Consider the following 19,119-nt stretch of genomic DNA (forward strand, 5'->3'; position numbering starts at 1 on the left):
CTGAGCAGGGGGGCAAAGCTCTCGATTTACCGATCGATCTACGTTCCGACCCACACCTATGGTCATGGGATTTGGCTCATGACCGAAAGAACAAGATCGCGAGCAGTGGTGGGCACAGATAACCAAAAAATTAACTTTGATAACAGATAATAAGATAACTGAAAAGTTATCTTTGATAAAGATAAACCACCCAAAAATGTATCGGAAGTTACAGATAACCGATAACCGATAAATTCCGGTGTTGTCTATGGGACATTTGCAGTTACTAAAGAGCTGAAATTGATTTTTAACACGATTGCTTTTGAAAGCATCAAAAGCGGTAAAAGACCTAAAGAATAAGCAAGAATGTTTGACCATGCTGCCTCCTGTAGGAAGCAGCACAGTCAAATCCTGAGAGCACCCACGAAATCAACTCTTTACTAATCATAATCATTTTTCTTTCAACATTCTGCCCCTGCTGGAAGCTCTTGTTTACAACAGCGCTCACACAACAGAGGCACACTTAGAGCAGCCATAAGGCCAGCTCCCTATCAATTTCAACACAGTCAGGCAGAGGTCTTGAAAAATAAAGTCATACTAACTTATGTTTTTTTGAAAATACTGATAGAATAACTCCATTAATATCAATTCTGTCATTTGTACAAAGTTAAAATATAACATATATCTTTGACGTTTAATAACCCAGATGTTTAATACTGCCATGAACACTCCTGGCCAGTAGATGGCAGTAGCGGCCTTGAAAAAATGTCAAACAAAATTCCAGATAATCCGTGTCTGCTACATTTAAGATGCGTGGAATTTAACAAACGCAAATACACTAACGTCTATAAACCCAGAGAATATACTCACGAGAGTTTTAGGCACTAGAGGTTAATGCTGTTATCTGTGGACCCTGAACAGAGTGTCTGAAATGCATTTGTCCTGTCGTGAACATCTGAGATTACCTTATGCTACCCATAATGCATTGCTGCCTGGCACAGCATGTGCTCACAAAACCTTAAAAATTAGCACATTACTTTAAAACAAAAACATATGTCTGATATTTTCACTTTATAAACTTCAGACATGACAGTAATTTTAAATAACTTGTCTAAAATGAGTGGTTAAAATTTGAACCATAAGTTAAACATGTATGCCTTGGTGACATTGCGATTATATTAGTATGGTGTTAAAGGAAATGACTTTTTTTTTGGTCACCAGTTCTTTGCTTACAGAGGATAGAACAACATGCCTATTAGGAAACTTTTAACAGGTAGGTCTCAACAGCTTTAACAGTTTTAAAAATGTTTTTCACTCTTCAGCTTAGTTTAGTACGTTATCGGTGTAAAAGTTATTGGACGGTAATTCATCGGAAGATAATTACTCCGATGATGGTTTTTAAATTTATCTAAAAAGATAATCCGATAATGAAAACATTATCTTCGATAATTATCTGTTATCGGATTATCGGAAGTGTGCCCACCACTGATCGCGAGTACAACCGGCCGAGATGAGTTTCCTCCGCAGGGTGACTGAGCACTCCCTTAGAGATAGGGTGAGGAGCTCTGTCACTCGGGAGGAGCTTGGAGTCGAGCCGCTGCTCCTCTGTCGAAAGGAGCCAGCTGAGGTGGCTCGGGCATCTTTTCCAGATGCCACCTTGACGCCTCGGAGAGGTGTTCCGGGCACGTCCCATCGGGAGGAGGCCCGGGGAAGACCCAGATCATGCTGGAGGGACTACGTCTCTCAGCTGGCTTGGGAACGCCTCGGGGTTCCCTCGGAGGAGCTGGGGGAGGTGTGTGTGGATCGGGAGGTCTGGGCGGCTTTGCTTGAGCTGCTGCCCCCGCGACCCAATGTAGGATAAGCTGAAGAAAATGGATGGATGGATACTATGCATTTTATTGCATGAAATAACTATTTGATCACCTACCAACCAGCAAGAATTCTATCATTCACAGACCTGTTAGTTTTTTTTAAGAAGCCCTCCTATTCTGCACTCTTTACCTGTATTAATTGCACCTGTTTGAACTTGTTACCTGTATAAAAGACACCTGTTAACACACTCAATCAATCACACTCCAACCTATCCAAGACCAAAGAGCTGTCTGAGATAACCATCCTCACCTGTGATCTGTTTGCTTGTAATCAGAGTGTGTGTGTGTGTGTGTGTGTGTGTGTGTGTGTGTGTGTGTGTGTGTGTGTGTGTGTGTGTGTGTGTGTGTGTGTGTGTGTGTGTGTATATATATATAAATATATATATATATATATATATATATATATATATTTATTTATTTATTTATTTATTTATTTATTTATTTTTTGCCTTCTTGCTCTCGGTCGGGACGGTTGCATTTTTCTTTCCTCCTCCCTCCCCAACTTTCCTGCTACTGTAGCGTGTTTGTCTGTGAGGCTGCCAGCCCTGCTCCTCTGGAAAACGGCAAAATGGATCTGATCAAGTGGTCTCTGAACGCAATTGACACTATTTTTTCTAAAAGACACTCGGGAGCGGAGGACCTGACCTGTCCTGCCGGGACACATGTGGCGGGTTACGTGATGGACAGCTGGCGGAGGTGACAAGTCATGTGCCTGTACACATTGTCTGTGGAGGACGTTGAAGATGTTTACTTATTTGGAACTGTGGTGACCGGGTTTCTGCTGTGTGGAGCGGCCATAGCACTGGTTTACCGGAAAATTAAGAAGGTGGAGGAGGCATTAATTGGCCCGTCCAGGCTGCCCCACATGATTGATTTGATTGGAAGGGTAGTGTCAGCTCAGTCGGCACGTTGGAATCCATCTCGGGGAGAATGGCTGCACTGGAAAACCGCTTTGATCGTCAGTAATGACCACATCTCCTCTCCTCTATTCAGATGTATTTGGGAGCCACACTGAAGTTTCACATGGTGGAATCTTTCAGGCATCTGTTAATCTGGATATCTATTTGGTTTCCAAACACCAGCTGCACTTCAAGGCCACTGGGATAAAATCCTCCCCCCGAGGAACACTCCTGATGCCTCGCTCCTCGTCTCCCCCGCCTCTTTGTCTTCTCCCTCCTCCCAATCGTGAGATGTTGACTGTGGGACCTTGAGACTCTGGTGGACTGATTCAGGACTGGGATCCCCCCCCAGGATGGACAGATAAGGCCTATCGATGGCGCCAAGGGCTGTCTGTCTGAACACTGGACACATTCAAGTCTCAGCTGTCATCTGTTGTCTGCTGTGATTTGTTTACTGTTTTCCTGTGCTATGGGTTTTTTTCTCCAGTGCTGCTGTGTGAGTTCAACACACAATGGAGCAGCAATGGAGGTTTTTCTTTTCCCAATTCTTCCCTTGTGTGTGCTTTTATATGTGTTCATGTACCAGGCCGGCTTATGTGTGTTGTGTGTGTTATGTGTGTGTTGGTGTTTGTTTGTCATGAGGCCGGTCAAGGTTTGCTCAGCCCTGCTCGTGACCTAGGGCAGGGATGTACATCTGGAGCTGGTCCCCGGGCGCCAAAAAGGCAACCTCTGCTCCTAACTGGCAATTAGAATGGGTAATATGCAGTAAACACATTTCATTGTGCAGGGAACATGTTCCTATGTGCATATGACAATAAACTCCTTTTGAATGGGGAACAAACTGGTGCCATTTTTTTAAAAGTTGAACTGAAAATTACCCCCAAAATAGCCATTTATGTAAAACCATACAGTGTTGTACCACGTGTGATAAACTCCCAAACTATAATATGTAGCCCTAAAAACTATATATATTCTGAATCCTGACATGAGGAACAGACGTCCAACAACTGAACACCACTCGGGTTCAGATCAGGGAGGCTTCCCCGATCTGAGAACATTTGCATTTCCGTGATGGACAAACTGTCCATCACGAACACCATGTTCGAGCACATGGGTGTCCATAAGTGCACGTGGCACCAGGACACCCTGAGCCGGAGGTCAGTGATCGACTTTGTAGTCGTATCATCTGACCTTCGGCCACGTGTCTCGGACACTCGGGTGAAGAGAGGTGCTGAGCTGTCGACCAATCACCACCTGGTGGTGAGTTGGATCTGCTGGGAGGGGAGGAAGCCGGTCAGACCTAGCAGGCCCAAACATATCATAAGGGTCTGCTGGGAATGACTGGCAGAACCCTGTGTCAGCGAGGTCATCAACTCCCACTTCCAGGAGAGCTTCTCCCAGATCCTGGGGGAGGTTGGAGACATGGGGTCCGAGTGGACCATGTTCTTCACCTCCATTGCCAATGCGGCCGATCATAGCTGTGATCACATGGTCTCTGGTGCCTGTCGCGGCGGCAATCCCCGAACCCAGTGGTGGACGCTGGAAGTAAGGGATGCTGTCAAGGTGAAGAAGGAGTCCTACTTGTCTTTGTTGGTAAGTGGGACCCCGGAGGCAGCTGACAGTTACTGGCAGGCCACGCGTGCTGCAGCCCGTGTGGTCGCAGAGGCAAAAACTCCTCTGGGCACTCCTTTAGAGATATAGATAGGGGAGGTGATGGTCTAGTGGTTAAGGTGTTGGGCTTGAGTCCATAAGATCATGGGTTCAAATCCCCACCTGACTGGAAAATCACTAAGGGCCCTTGGGCAAGGCCTTTAATCCCCTATTGCTCCCGGTGTGTAGTGAGCACCTTGTATGGCAGCACCCTGACATCGGGGTGAATGTGAGGCATAATTGTAAAGCGCTTTGAGTGTCTGATGCAGATGGAAAAGTGCTATATAAATGCAGTCCATTTACCATTTACCATTTTGATAGGGTGAGGAGCTCGGTCACTTGGGAGGAGCTTGGAGTCGAGCTGCTGCTCCTCCACGTCGGGCATCTTTTCTGGATGCCCCCTGGACGCCTCGCTGGAGAGGTTGTCCGGGCACGTCCCATCGGGAGGAGGCCCCGGGAAAAGACCCAGGACACGCTGGAGGGACTACGTCTCTCGGCTGGCCTGGGAACACCTCGGGGTTCCCCCGGAGGAGCTGGTGGAGGTGTGTGTGGATCGGGAGGTCTGGGCGGCTTTGCTTGAGCTGCTGCCCCCGCGACCCGACTCTGGATAAAGCGGAAGAAAATGGATAGATGGATGGATGGACATGGTACCATTCATCAAAAAAAATTTAATTAAGGGAATTGATGCAGCTGCAAATTTCATACAGTATTTTCTGGCATATAAGTCTAACATTTTTACTGTTTTCTTTTTTAATTCTTTTATTATTTGAATTTATTTTGCTTAGTGCTTTGATTGCTAGGAAAGCCGTATATTAGTAGTGATCATCATTATTATTAAATGTGTGTGAGTGTGTGTTTCTGTATATGTCACAGGACCTCTCAAACTAGTAAAAAATAAAAATAAAACCTCAGCTTATACTCCGGAAAATACAGTATAGGTTGTTGAAAAGTTTCACAGTGTAAACCCTGCAACACTTTAAAACAGAAGTTGAGAATTGCCCATGTGTCCATTGAAGCCGTTTGCCTCTTCCTGCAGGTGATAAGTACTGGGTGTTTAAGGAGGTCACGGCCGAGCCGGGTTACCCTCACAGCCTGATGGAGCTGGGCAGCTGCCTCCCCAAAGACGGCATCAACACGGCGCTCCGCTGGGAACCAGTCGGCAAGACGTACTTCTTCAAAGGGGACCAGTACTGGCGCTACAATGAGGAAAAGCGCACGGCGGATCCAGGATACCCCAAACCCATCACTGTGTGGAAGGGAATCCCAGAGGGACCTCAGGGGGCCTTCATCAGCAGGGAGGGATGTAAGTGTGCCATGAATTTATTGTGTCGCGTGACAGTGTATGGAAGTAATTGTTCTAAGGGGACGATCTCTTTGAATATTGCTGATGTGTGTGTGTGTGTGTGTGTGTGTGTGTGTGTGTGTGTGTGTGTGTGTGTGTGTGTGTGTGTGTGTGTGTGTGTGTGTGTGTGTGTGTGTGTGTGTGTGAGTGAGATGAGGAGCTGTGACACAGGCGCTTGGGTGTCGCCCTCGTGTTTGACGGGCAAACATCCTGTTGGAAGTTTGGAGGTGACGGAATAAACGCTGAACTTCCAAACAGTCCCCTTTCGCCTTTTTTTCCCCTTCTTTTGTCAAGCTGTGCATTTTTTTCTGTCTGTTAAATCATCTGGAGGTAGAACGCGTCACCGTGCAGTAACGTTTGTCATGAAAGCTTTGCACCCTGACTCAGCAGCAACTTGTGATCCTTGAGGAACACTGGGATTTATTTAACACGTTGATGTGTTATAGATGTTCTTTGTCCAGACCGTGTGATAATAAAACAGCTGTGCTGATAGGTCAACTGCCAGCAGCCCCCCCAACACACACAGAAAATTGATCATGAATCAATAAAGGTATCAGTAAAGAATCAGACCGATAAGAATTGATTGGTGTTGGTATCATTAAGATCTTATCAGGTCTTGTCCCTGTGTGTCTGGGTGCATTCAGGAGTCGATGGGGCAAGCAGGTTTTCAGTTCCATTTCAGGGAACTAAACAACACTTAGAATCCAGCCTCAGTGACTGTCCCAGGGTGGCAGCAATAACCAGATAGGGGTCAGTGCAGGATTATACAGGGGCCAAAATTTGAAAATGTTCCAGCCATATTAAAAACTATACCATGCTATTTGTCTGATCATAAAGATTTTAAAAAGGTATAGTTTGGACCAGTGGCAGCTGCTGGTCTTTCAATGAGGGGAAGCTCGTTGTCGGCTTACATCATAACACCTGTCAGTTTATTTCTATGTAAACTCTGCCCTCCGTTCCTTTTCAAGAAAAGTCAAGAAAAGTTCAAGTTCAAGAAAAGTCTGTGACCTCATACCAACAGGCTTGAGGAGTAGCGGAATACATGTAACGGCGTTACGTAATTAGGATACAAAAAAAGGTAACTGTATTCCGCTACAGTTACAGAAAAAAGACGTATTCAGATTACAGGTATAAATATAAGTATAAATTAAAATAAATAAATAAAAATAAAAAATTCAAATACCTAATTAAAAACAGAAGTAAAAGAATAAAACATAACAAAATAAAAACTACTCATAAGAAAGAGAATAAAAATAGGTTTTAAGTCTTGACTTAAAAATGTCCACGGACTCCGACTGCCTCACTGAGGGCCATGTACTGGTAACCCAGAATGAGATTGCCCACTCAACAAACTTCCCCAGCCTTCTGGACATGATGAAGGGACTTGGGCTGTCGTACCTGGCTTTTCCCCTTTGGGTACCCCTAGAATGGCCAATTTTTAACTTGAATTTTCAAAAGCTTCCCCCCTTCCGCATCCCCCCACCCCGGTCGCTTCGCTCCCTCGACATTACCACTACGCTAAAATTTTATCCTTGCTAGAACCCTGTTATCTGTATATATATATTTTTTTCTTTGAAACGAAAAGGTCCCTTCATGAACAGCGAAACGACGTCTCCTAACCAGTCAAAATATTGATGAAGTACCCGGATGTTAATGCATTTTCAATGGAGAGCCGCGACTGGACACACTCAGAAAAATGCTCGCAAAATACGTGTTAAAAAATGCCATTTTGACCTGGATATTGAGCCAGTAAAATTAAATTACATTAAATTATGTCAGGAAAGTATTAAACTTACTCTGACACACACACACATTCCCAAATATTAGTGTTGAAAGTTACACGGATCTGCGCTGTTCCAGCTACTGAGCTGAGGCATCCTGCTGCAGCTGCTGTTCAGTGCAGCGCAGCTCCTAAAACCATTGCAGTACATTTATATACATATTATATTTTTACACAATTATCCTTTATTGACCGAGTTTCATTCATGAAGTCAGTGGTGTGTGTATACATCTCTATGTGTGGGTGTGACGGTGAGCGGCACAGCGCGGGTCATTCTAATCTCATTATTTTAAGGTGCAAATTTTAAAAAATCCCCAGTCTTGTCGAACAATTTTAATCACTAAAGACAAGTATTTTAACTAGACATTGGTCTTGCAGTGGAAAATATCAACTAGACATAAGTAAAGAGTTAATGGTCCGTGTCATCGGGCGACACAGGTACGGCAGGAAACATACAGCTGTTTATCATCCAAATATCACAAACAAAGTGACAAGAATAACCAAAACCACTTATTTATGGAAGGAAATATTGTCTCCTTTGTTCCTCCGTTTTTGACTTTGAAGTAAGGAAGTAGAATGGCCATTCAAATTCTAATTGAAGGAAGTAGAATTTAAAGTCCATGAAATTCCAGTTGATGATTTTGGTATATTCCAGAATCATGCATTACAGTATATATTCCTTTCATGACTGTTTTGCATTTTTCATACAAATATTATTGCTATGACCTTCACACTCACTCATCTTCAACAACTTATCTGGGATCGGGTCGCAGGGGCAACAGCTCCAGCAGGGGAGCTCAGACTTTCTTTCCTGGGCCACACTGACCCCCTCCGACTGGTGGATCCGGAGGCATTCCCAGGCCAGTGTGGAGATATAATCTCTCCACCTAGCCCTGGGTCTTCCCCAGGTTCTCCTCCCAGATGCACATACTTAGAACACCTCCCTAGGGAGGTGCCCAGGAGGCATCCTTACCAGATGCCCAAACCACCTCAGCTGGGTCCTTTCAACGTGAAGGTGCAGCAACTCTACTTCGAGCTCCCCACGGATGACCGAGCTTCTCACCCTATCTCTAAGGGTGACACCAGCCACCCTCCTAAAGAAGCCCATTTCATCCGCTTGTGTCCGCAACCTCGTTCTTTCGGTCTTGAACCTCATGACCATAGGTGAGAGGAGGAATGAAGATTGACTAGTAGATCGAGAGCTTCAGCTTTTGGCTCAGCTCCCTTTTTGCCACAACAGTACGAATGTAATACCGCCCCTGCTCCACTGATTCTCCGGCCAATCTCACGCTCCATTGTCCCCTCACTCGTGAACAAGACCCCGAGGTACTTGAACTCCTTCACTTGGGGCAAGACCGCATTCCCTACCCAGAGTAGGCATCGGTTTCCTGCTGAGAACCATGGCCTCAGATTTAGAGGGGTATAATGTGTACATGAAATTCATGTACACATTATATTTTAATTATGTTTCTCGTTGACAGTTAAGAATAAAAGCATCATCTATAAAATAGATAATTTAATTTGATATATTATAACTTTCAAAGTATGGAAAATGGTGTAAATATACTTAATTTCCCAGATGCTTTACTTTATCCAAGTATTCAAAATGGTTGCCAAGCCATTTCAGGACATTTGTTTGAAAGCCTCTTGATGGTCAGAGCTAGTTACCAGAAAAAAAATTCCAAAGTTTGTGATAACGGCAACATGGATAAGGATAATTGACCTAAAAGGCCACCTGTACTAGATCATTTGGTGAGCTAATTCCCACAAGGACACCGGGAGCCATCTGCAAGTACTGCAGTATTCCAGTCTGTGGCTCCATCAAGGCAGCTTCAAATTTCAAACAGTGTCTACAAGTAAGTTAAGAGATTTGTTATTTGACTTTTATTTTGATAGTCATGGCTATGGCATTGGTATCACTGTTGTGATCATAATAAAAAAACTAATGTATTAAAAATTATTCACTTCTTGAAACATACTGTAACTTGTTTCCTTGTGCATGAGGACCTTCTCTCTCTGTCTCTCTCTCTCCAGATAATCGCCAAACTACTTAAACCTACATGAGTTTCTCACTTTCCTAAGTCCAAACCTTATTACTCCACTTTGGAATATCTCTTGAAAGCAAAGCGCTCTTGTAGACAGGAGTTTGAGTTTAAAAGAGGGGAACTTAAAAATCTCCTCTCTGCAAAAAATCAAATCCACTTCCCCAAAAGTCAGTGCCACGTTTGACATCAGTACCCAGACAAGGAAACACCCCAGACTCTCTTCCTACATGGAAAGCCAATCAGCTGCTCTGCCAGTTGACACTGCCTTGCTGATCCTTTGGTGTTTTGGAAAGAAAACCAGGTTTTTCAAACCTAGCTGCACTTGCCTGCAAATATATGGCCATACCTATATCCTCTGCATCTCTTGAGAGGAACTTTAGTGTTACAGAGAAGATATTCCAACCAGAAAAATGTCATCTCAATGATGAAACCTTTGAGGAACTTATGACAATTAGATGCAGCAGCAATGTTACCTTATAAATTAAGAAGTGTAATAAATGATTATTGCATTTACCACAGGCAGTGCAGTGGATTAGTGGTTAGCACTGTTACCTCACAGCGAGAAGGTCATGAGATCGATTCCCACCTGTGGCCTTTCTGTGTGGAGTTTGCATGTTCTCCACATGTTTGTGTGAGTTCCCTCCGGGTGCTCCGGCGTCCTCCCAAATCCAGAGACATGCAGGTTAGGTGGATTGGAAACATTAAATTGTCCGTAGGTGTGTGTGCAGGTGTGAATGTGTTTGTCTGTTAATATGTGACACTGCAATGGACTGGTGTCCTATCCAGGGTGTACCCTCCCTCACGCCCTGTGATTGCTGGGATAGGCTCCAGCACCCTGCGACCTTTATCTTGGATAAGCAGTTGAAGATGAGTGTCAGTGTGTGTGCATTTATCACAGTTTTCTGTCATTTGTTCATTTTTGAATAAAAAGCATATTACACATTATTCAAAATGGAGGAAATTTTTTTTTTAGTGTTTGCAAAGTATTTTAAGCCAATACCTTTGTTAAATGTGACAAATTCTTCCCATTACTTGGCTATAAGGAATTTCTCTGAATTGCAATGAATTTAATTCCACTTCCTGTAATTCCAGTTCAAATTCCAATTCAACATCCTGTGGGGTGGAGCCAATTCAGTTCCAATTGTTCAAAGGGACAGAGCTGGAAAGGATGTGCAGCAGGTTAGGGTGGTAAATATGCAGATGGTAATGTGCTGACAAGCAGGGGGAGTGTGTTGAGAAGGTGGAGGGAATATTTTGAGGATCTGATGAATGAAGAAAATAAGAGAGAGAAAAGGCTGGATGATGTGGTGAGACTAAGTCCGGAAGTACAAGGGATAAGTAAGGATAAAGTGAAGGCAGGTATGAAAAGGATGAAGAGTGAAAAGGCAGTGAGTCCAGATGACAGTCCTGTGGAGGCATGGAAATGTCTTGGAGAGATGGCAGTAGAGTTTCTAACCAGATTGTTTAATAAAATCTTGGAAAGTGAGAGGATGCCTGAGAAGTGGAAAAGGCTGCTTGTTCCTGTTTTTAATAACAAGTGTGATGTGCAGAGCTGCAGTAACTACAGAGGCATAAAGTTGATCAGCCACAGCATGAAGTTATGGGAAAGAGTAGTAGAAGCTAGGCTTAGAAAACAGGTGAAGATCTGTGAGCAGCAATATGGTTTCAGGCCAGGAAAAAGCACTACTGATGTAATGTTTGCTCTGAGAATACTAATGGAAGAGTATAGAGAAGGCAGAAGGAGTTACATTGTGTGTTTGTGGGTTTAGAGAAAGCTTATGACAGGGTGCCAAGAGAAGAGCTGTGGTATTGTATGAGGCAATCCGGAGTGGCAGAGAAGTATGTGATGGTAGTGCAGGACTTGTACAGGATAATGTGACAGCAGTGCGATGCACAGTAGAAATGAAAGACTCATTCAAGGTGGGATTACATCAAAGATCAGCTCTGAGTCCTTTCTTGTATGCAGTGGTGATGGACAGGTTGACTGATGAGATCAGGCAGGAGTATATGGACGATGATGTTTGCAGATGACGGTGGCTCTAACAAGAAGACAGGAGGCAGAGCTGGAGGTGGCAGAGCTGAAGATGTTGAGATTCTCTTTTGGAGTGATGAGAATGGACAAGATTAGGAATGAACATATCAGAGGGACAGCTCAGGTAGGACAGCTTGGAGACAGAGGTGAGATTGAGATGGTTTGGACATGTGCAGAGGAGGGACCCAGGGTATATAGGGAGAAGGATGCTGAGGATGGAGCCACCAGGCAGGAGGAGAAGAGGGAGACCAAAGAGGAGGTTTATGGATGTGCTGAGGGAGGAAGATACAGAGGACAGGGTGAGATGGAAACGGTCAATCTGCCGTGGCGACCCCTAGCGGGAGAAAGATGAAGAGAAGCAAAACATAAAATGCAGCATCAAATACTGAACAAATGTTTGTGGTCTGGTTGTGATGATGGAGTTAAATTGGAAACCTTTGCGAAAAACAGACAAGCAAAAAGTAGTGAAGTTCTAACTTGATCTCTTTGTGTAGATTATGAAGTTCAAAGCTCTTTGTCGAGGTGTTGGTGGGTTCAAAATGTGCTTTACAGGTGACCGCCTCAGAGAGCAAACCACTTAGGATTTTCCAGCACACTGTGGGTTTAACTGTGCATGCGTACGGGCGTGCAGGTGTGTGCGCGCTGTTGTGCGACTCCATTAATCTGCCAGCTACAGTAGCTGTCTCACAGGCATCACCTAATATTACCCTTCAATGAAAAAAATTTTTAAAACAAGCACCGCCGGGACAAAGACTGTAGCAGCCTATAACCGCTGTGTCACAGTCGAAGCGTTATTGCCTCTAATGAGATTCTTCTCCACAGGGATATCTGGAAGAGAGGGAGAAGTGAGGACACTGAGCATGGGAAGATTTAAAATGAAGGAAAAAGTTTGAAGAAAAGTAGTCGTTGGTGTTGTACGTATAACTGTTCTCCTGAATGCAACATTTGGAGAATTTAGAGAACACTGAGGAGTTTTTAGATGTTTTGGTTCCTAGCTTTTTGACCTCAAGTGCACATCATCAGTGCGTGTCCAACTCTGCACAGTTTATTATTGTTATTTTGTGTAGCAGGTTGTAACTGTGTATGTAACAATGTTAATAACTACAGTATTTTCCAGCGTACAAGTCATGGAATTTTTCTGATTTGAGAGGATTTGCAAATTTAATCATCAATCAACATTTGTTTCTGTAGCCCTTTACAGCAGCCAGACAGTGTCCAAGGTGTTCTACAGTAAAATCAAAGATCAAGAATTCACAAAAATGAAACAAACATACAATAGAGTTAAAATGACACATATAAACAAAACACATCACAGCACCACTATTTATTAAAAGCCAGTTTAAATAGATAAGTCTTGACCTTTGATTTATAAAGTGCTCAGTCAGGAATAGTGTGTAAATCAGGAGGTAACTTGTTCCACAGTCTGCTGCCGCACAAACACGATCACACGAACTATTTTGTCCTCAGAACATCTAAGTAAAGCTGCCCAGATGCCCCTAATGTCCTCCTGTAATTGTGCGGAGTTAAAATTTCAGACAGGTAAGAGGATGCAAGGCCATTAATAGCCTTAAAAACAAATATTAAAATCTTCAAAGCAATTCTAAAATAAACTGGAAGCCAGTGGAGTGAGTAAAGTACAGGCGTAATATGCTCACTTAGGGACGTGTTCGTTTAAAGACGAGCAGCAGCATTTGCACCAGTTGGAGGCGTGAAAGAGACGACTGGTTAACACCAGTGTAAAGCACATGACAGTAATCAAGTCTGGAGCTGATGAAAGCATGAATGGGCCTCTCAAGGTCACATCTACTGAGGAAGAACTTTACTTTAGCCAGAGTTTATCTGTTGTTCGAACCTCAAGCAGCTATTGAATATCACTTCCAAATTCTTGACAGCTGGTTTTAAATAATTAGCTAGAACACCAAAGTTTGATGGTGCAACATTCGGCTTATGATCACCAGCCACTTTATTAGGTACACCCAGTGGTGGGCACAGTTCAGCTAATCCGATAACAGATAATTATCGAAGTTAATGTTTTTGCTAGCGGATTAGCTTTTCTGATAAGTTTTAAAACCATCATCAGACCAATTATCTTCTGATAAATTTAGTTCCGATAACTTTCAGTTCGATAACATTTTTTTGCTGGTAAAGTGAGCAAAGTTTAACGGTCAGAAATTTTTGTAAACCCTAAAATCAAACATTTTGTGTTTGTAGCAGGCTGGCTGCTTGTCGCTTGCTGATGATGTCATCATTAAGCGCAAAATGTGATTGGCCAGTTGATGCAGGGAGCATTGTGGGTAGTGTGGTTCAGGTTCACTTTGGACGTTACAGTGAGTGAGTCCGCTCGACACAAGAACAAAACAGACTAATTTTAATATTATTTTATTTAATTTCTTTGTGGCTGTAATTTAATCACCGAGACTCGGTGGAGGAGAGGAGCACTCACGGCGCAGCTGCGTGTACAGAGGGACTTTTTATCACCATTTAGACACTGTTTTGGATTTTTTTTTAATAAATGGACGCTTTATGTGGATTATTTATTCAGATGAATCCCACTGAAACTAACAGGTAAGAATTTATATTTACTACGTGTATTTTACTCTGCCCATCAATGCATTAATGGACGTATTTTGGTTGTTTAAGCCGCAAGGTTCAAAGTGTGTGAAAAAAGCAGCAGCTTTTCAGTTCGTAAATGATGGTGTATATAATACCGAGATAAACTGTAACTTTTAATACTGTGTTTTACTGCTTTTGAAAGATGGGGACAGTGTTTGGGGTTTTATTTTTTTTATTCATTCATTTTTGTGCATTCTTATGTGTTTGTGATCCTTGAATTTACCCAACAGCAAAAAGTGAAAGTGAAACTGGTTTATCAGAAGCCAACAGTGTAATCTGCTGTGGCTGCATCTGAATCAATACTAAAAGTTATCAGATATCTGTAATAAAGATAATTTTTTAGAAGTTTATCAGTTTAGCGTCATAAAAGATAACTTTTCAGTTATCGGATTAATGGTTATCGAAGCTAACGTTTTGGTTAGCTGTGCCCACCACTGGGTACACTTGTTCAATAGACCGTTGCTACATTGTTTCGCGCATGCGCACTGAGTACTCCGCAGGTCACTCATGTAAAACGCCATGGGGCACGGGGGGCAGTGCCTTTTAATGTGTACATGTAGACTCCTGCGCTCTGAGGTCTCTGGGTCACTTGGCTTGTCCTCGTCTGTCCCCAGCAGCTCTCAGACAACCTCTGAATTTATCGTAAACCAAAGTGTCCATATAAGGGGTCTGGGGAGCATTAAATTTCACATCGAGCCTCATATTCCTGTCCAGACATGACTCGAATCCGACATACATCTTAATGTTTCTGTCAAAACCTGTTATTTCCATCCGAAACAAATCCCTGCAAACAGGAATAAATGCTAATGTGACAGGTCCAGCCCGACCCGTCATGTATCCATGCTGAAGAGGACATCAGGTCCTCCTTAGCCGGCACGGAGAGTCGCTCCTTGGAGATGTTTTGCATGAATATACATTTAATGCATGGCCCCCCACGCCAGGCAACGGATTTGGGAGTTCACCCTTTGTCCCGCAACCGCTGTGCATGCACACTGAAAATGTAACAACGGTCTATTGCTTGTTAGCACAAATAGCTAATCAGCCAATCACATGGCAGCAGCTCAATGCATTTAGGAATCTAGATGTGGTGAAGATGACTTGCTAAAGTTCAAACAGAGCATCAGAATGAGGAAGAAATGGGATTTAAGTGACTTAGAACGTGGCGTGGTTGTTGGTGTCAGACGGGCTGGTCTCAGTATTTCAGAAACTGCTGATCTACTGGAATTTTCACTCACAACCATCTCTAGGCTTTACAGAGAATGGTCCAAAAAAGAGAAGATATCCAGTAAGCGGCAGCTGTGTGGAAAAAAATGCCTTGTTGCTGTCAAAGGACAGAGGATGATGGACAGATTGGTTGAATGGGTGACTGTGTGATGCCATCATGTCAGTATGGACCAACATCTCTGAGGAATGTTTCCAACACCTTGTTGAATCTGTGCCATGAAGAATTAAGGCAGTTCTATACTAGCAAGGTGTACCTAATAAAGTGGCCGGTGAGTGTATATAGCGAAAAATCATGCATTTGTTATTCATAATAATAATTATAGTAACTATTTATATAGGACTTTCACAAGAATCAAAGGATGAAGCAAAATAAACCCAAATAATAAATAGTAAGAAGTACAATACAAGAATGCAGAATGATAATACAGAAAAAGGTGCAACTTATACTCTGGAAAATACGACATACAACTGTTGATCTAGACTTGACCTTCCTCTGTTCTTTTACTTCCTCGTCCTTCTCTCACCCCCCACCCCCCCCAAATCCTCAGACTACACCTACTTCTACAAAGGCAAGGAGTACTGGAAATTCGACAACCAGAAGCTGACTGTGGAACCTGGCTATCCAAAGTCCATCTTGCGCGACTGGATGGGCTGTGACCAGTCTGACATGGAACACGGGGGCGTTAACGGCAACCGAGGTGACCGCCAGCTGCCCCTCGATGACGTGGACATCATGGTGACTATCAACGACGTGCCGACCACGGTCAACGCCATCGCTGTGGTGATCCCCTGCATCCTGTCGCTTTGCATCCTGGTCCTAGTTTATACCATCTTTCAGTTCAAAAACAAAGGCGTGCAGCAGAACGCCATAACGCAGCCCTACTACAAATACCCCGTCCAGGAGTGGGTATGACACGGAACACTTATTTTGAAGAGCTAAAAAACAACAAAAAAAAAGTAAATGCTTTTGTTGGCTAATGGATGTGAAGGCTAGCTGTGCTGTCCCAGAACAATGTAAAGATAATGTCAAAGGATGCTAACTGTGCTAGCTAGTAAAAACATTATGAGGAGGGCGCATATCGAAAATGCTCCGCTGAAGTAGATGTAGACTTTAGCTAAAAGTGTGTCTCTGTGTGCGTACAAGAGACTTGTGTGTCATCGTAAATGAGGACGAATTGCGTCTTGGAAGCTGTTCCTCGGCAGATGTGGACAAGCAAACACGGCTAACAACCGCGAGAACAGAACGGATCCAGCCGAAGCACAGCTTCTGTGGATGACGTAGGGAAGCAAATGGGGGTCAAAAGAGCGACTGTGAACTTTGAACCTTTTCTAGGACCTGTATTACACGACTCTTCTTCTCAGTGACAAAAAAAGAAAAGGTTTGGAGCAGGCAATGCTCGAATAATAAGCCAGACACCACCTTTAAGTGTGTTTGACCAACAGCTTGTGTCAGTGACGGCCTTCAGCTAAGTCAGAGAAAACGTAACTTTAAAAAAAAATGTGGTTCAAAAGTATAAAACTTGAAGTTAAAATGTAGGTAGTAAGGCCATAACAAATGAAAAACCAAGGATCTGTCTTTGGAATTTTTGTTATTATTATTTATTTATTTATTTATTTTGTCTCCGGTTTGATAGAAGCATAAACTTGTCAAAAAGGACCTTTTTCTCTCTCTTTTTTAATTTTTTCACCAAACACTCCACACACACATCACCATTAACATTTATAGACTTAAAATTCGCATCAGATAGACAGACCTTTGGACGAGCAAGATTATTTCACCTTTATATTAAATACACCAGGAAATTGGTTTGTTGTTGTTGTTTTGTTTTTTCTGTGTGGCCAAACCATCGACTGTAATTGGAGACAGCTGGTGCAGTTACTTTCTGTCACACTGTGCAAAAATGAAGCCAAAGTACAACCAGTACAGTTTTTGTTTCTGCACAGTCAATACATGTGAGTGAATTTGGGTGTTTTACTTAAAATATGATGCTTTATTTCATGAAATGAAATAACATTGATTATTAACATAGAAATTATACCTGCAGCGCAGTTTAAAGCTACAGGTTGTAGGATTTAGTGCCACCTAGTGGTGAGGTTAAAGATGGCATTATGCTGTCTCTGGGCACAATATTGATTCCATTCACATTTTTTGCTCTTTTTTTCATGCTTCCTTACTTTCTCTTGTGATAAGTAGATACGTATGATCCGCCTTTTCAAAAAAAAATGAGGGTTCTCAAACTTGTTAGCCTGCACTAGCAACCGGTAGACAGTGTACAGAGGAGCAACGTCTTCTTTTACTTCTGCAAAATGCGAGAGGCAGTAATTATGTCCTTTTTGGGTTACTGTATCAAGATGGTGGTATAACACAGCTGCCTCTATGAGGGGGCTCGCTCCCATGTATATATGAAGGACTCGTTCTAAGCTCATCAAAAAATACTGATTTGTTCTTGCAGGTAAATTATACTCTGATGAACAATGTTTCTGTGTAGGCTCTCAGTTGTCCAGATGGTTTCCATAGTAGAGAAGCTTGAATCTTCGACTGGACTGGGTTGCTTGAAGCGAGGACGTTTCGCTTCAAATCGCAGAAGCTTCCTCAGCTAAAATTCTTGCTCTGGTAGTCTGACTTCTGTCTTGACCCTTGTAGTCTGGTAGTCTGACTTCTGTCTTGACTCTTCTCTACAAGAGTCAAGACAGAAGTCAGACTACCAGAGCAAGAATTTTAGCTGAGGAAGCTTCTGCGATTTGAAGCGAAACGTCCTCGTGTCAAGCAACCCAGTCCAGTCGAAGATTCAAGCTTCTCTACTCTAATGAACAGATGTTTATGAATATACTATATCCCGTGTCTGTTAGTAAACACCCTTAAATCCTACACACTGTAGCTTTAATGTTTAATAGATTACAAAACTAAAAGGAAAAATCCAAATGTGAAATATTTGCTCAGTTGAGTTGACACACGTGCAAATTAATAACACAGGTATTAGTCACAGTCACAGCTAATGTTTTCCTGCGGCTACAAGGTAAATAGGGCAGTCACTGCCCCTTTTATGTTTACAAAAGGAAATGTTCAGAAACATTGGTTTTGGGAAGCGTGCACCAGTTTCAGCTTCATAAAATAAGAAATTTTAAAGAATGATTTCAGTGGGCGTGTACTTTAGGCCCCCTTCACATATAACACGATTGAAGCCGACTAGTGCACAAAGGAGGAATTGCATGCCAGTCGTAAAAAATCGGAGCTGCCTCTAACGCCTCGTACACCTGTCACTACAACCATTCACGCACACAAGCAGCAGGAAGACAGAGTGTGCCCTTTGAGAGCCCATTTGATCCATCTCGCAGCAGGTGACACACACAAACATCTAATACTGCTCACGGATCACTTAGGAAATGTGTGGCCATTTGCACTGTCAGCACGAAAATAGTGAGCAGGCGATCACTTTCGAGCTGCATGTGAAATTTGTCTAAGTGCCCCCACAACTGTGGCATTGCCAAGTACACATGGCGCGTCAGAGTGTCAGCTCTCCCCACAACACGTGTGCGTGTTTCGTGCCTCTGGTTCTGGATGTCACAGCTGCAGAACACGTACCGTGTTTTGACAGACATGACCTCACAACCATAACTGTCCAAGCGTTTGTGTGCTTGCTGTCCTCATGTGGAAATACATAAAAACATATATCGCTTTTGCGA

General features: G+C 43.1%; 1 protein-coding gene across 1 annotated transcript in view; it reads left to right on the forward strand.

The window, feature by feature from the left end:
- The window catches only part of mmp24 (matrix metallopeptidase 24), a 239,811-nt gene extending 223,452 nt beyond the window's left edge, over nt 1-16,359 (forward strand). Inside the window, exons 9-10 of the mRNA XM_034165909.1 lie at nt 5,436-5,702; nt 15,984-16,359. Of these exons, the coding sequence (XP_034021800.1) occupies nt 5,436-5,702; nt 15,984-16,348 (632 nt within the window). The 3' untranslated portion in view covers nt 16,349-16,359. The remainder of the gene's footprint in view (nt 1-5,435; nt 5,703-15,983) is intronic.
- The last annotated feature ends 2,760 nt before the right edge of the window (nt 16,360-19,119 follow it).

The sequence above is a fragment of the Thalassophryne amazonica genome, chromosome 3 (assembly GCF_902500255.1).
Source record: "Thalassophryne amazonica chromosome 3, fThaAma1.1, whole genome shotgun sequence".
Lineage (NCBI taxonomy): Eukaryota > Metazoa > Chordata > Actinopteri > Batrachoidiformes > Batrachoididae > Thalassophryne > Thalassophryne amazonica.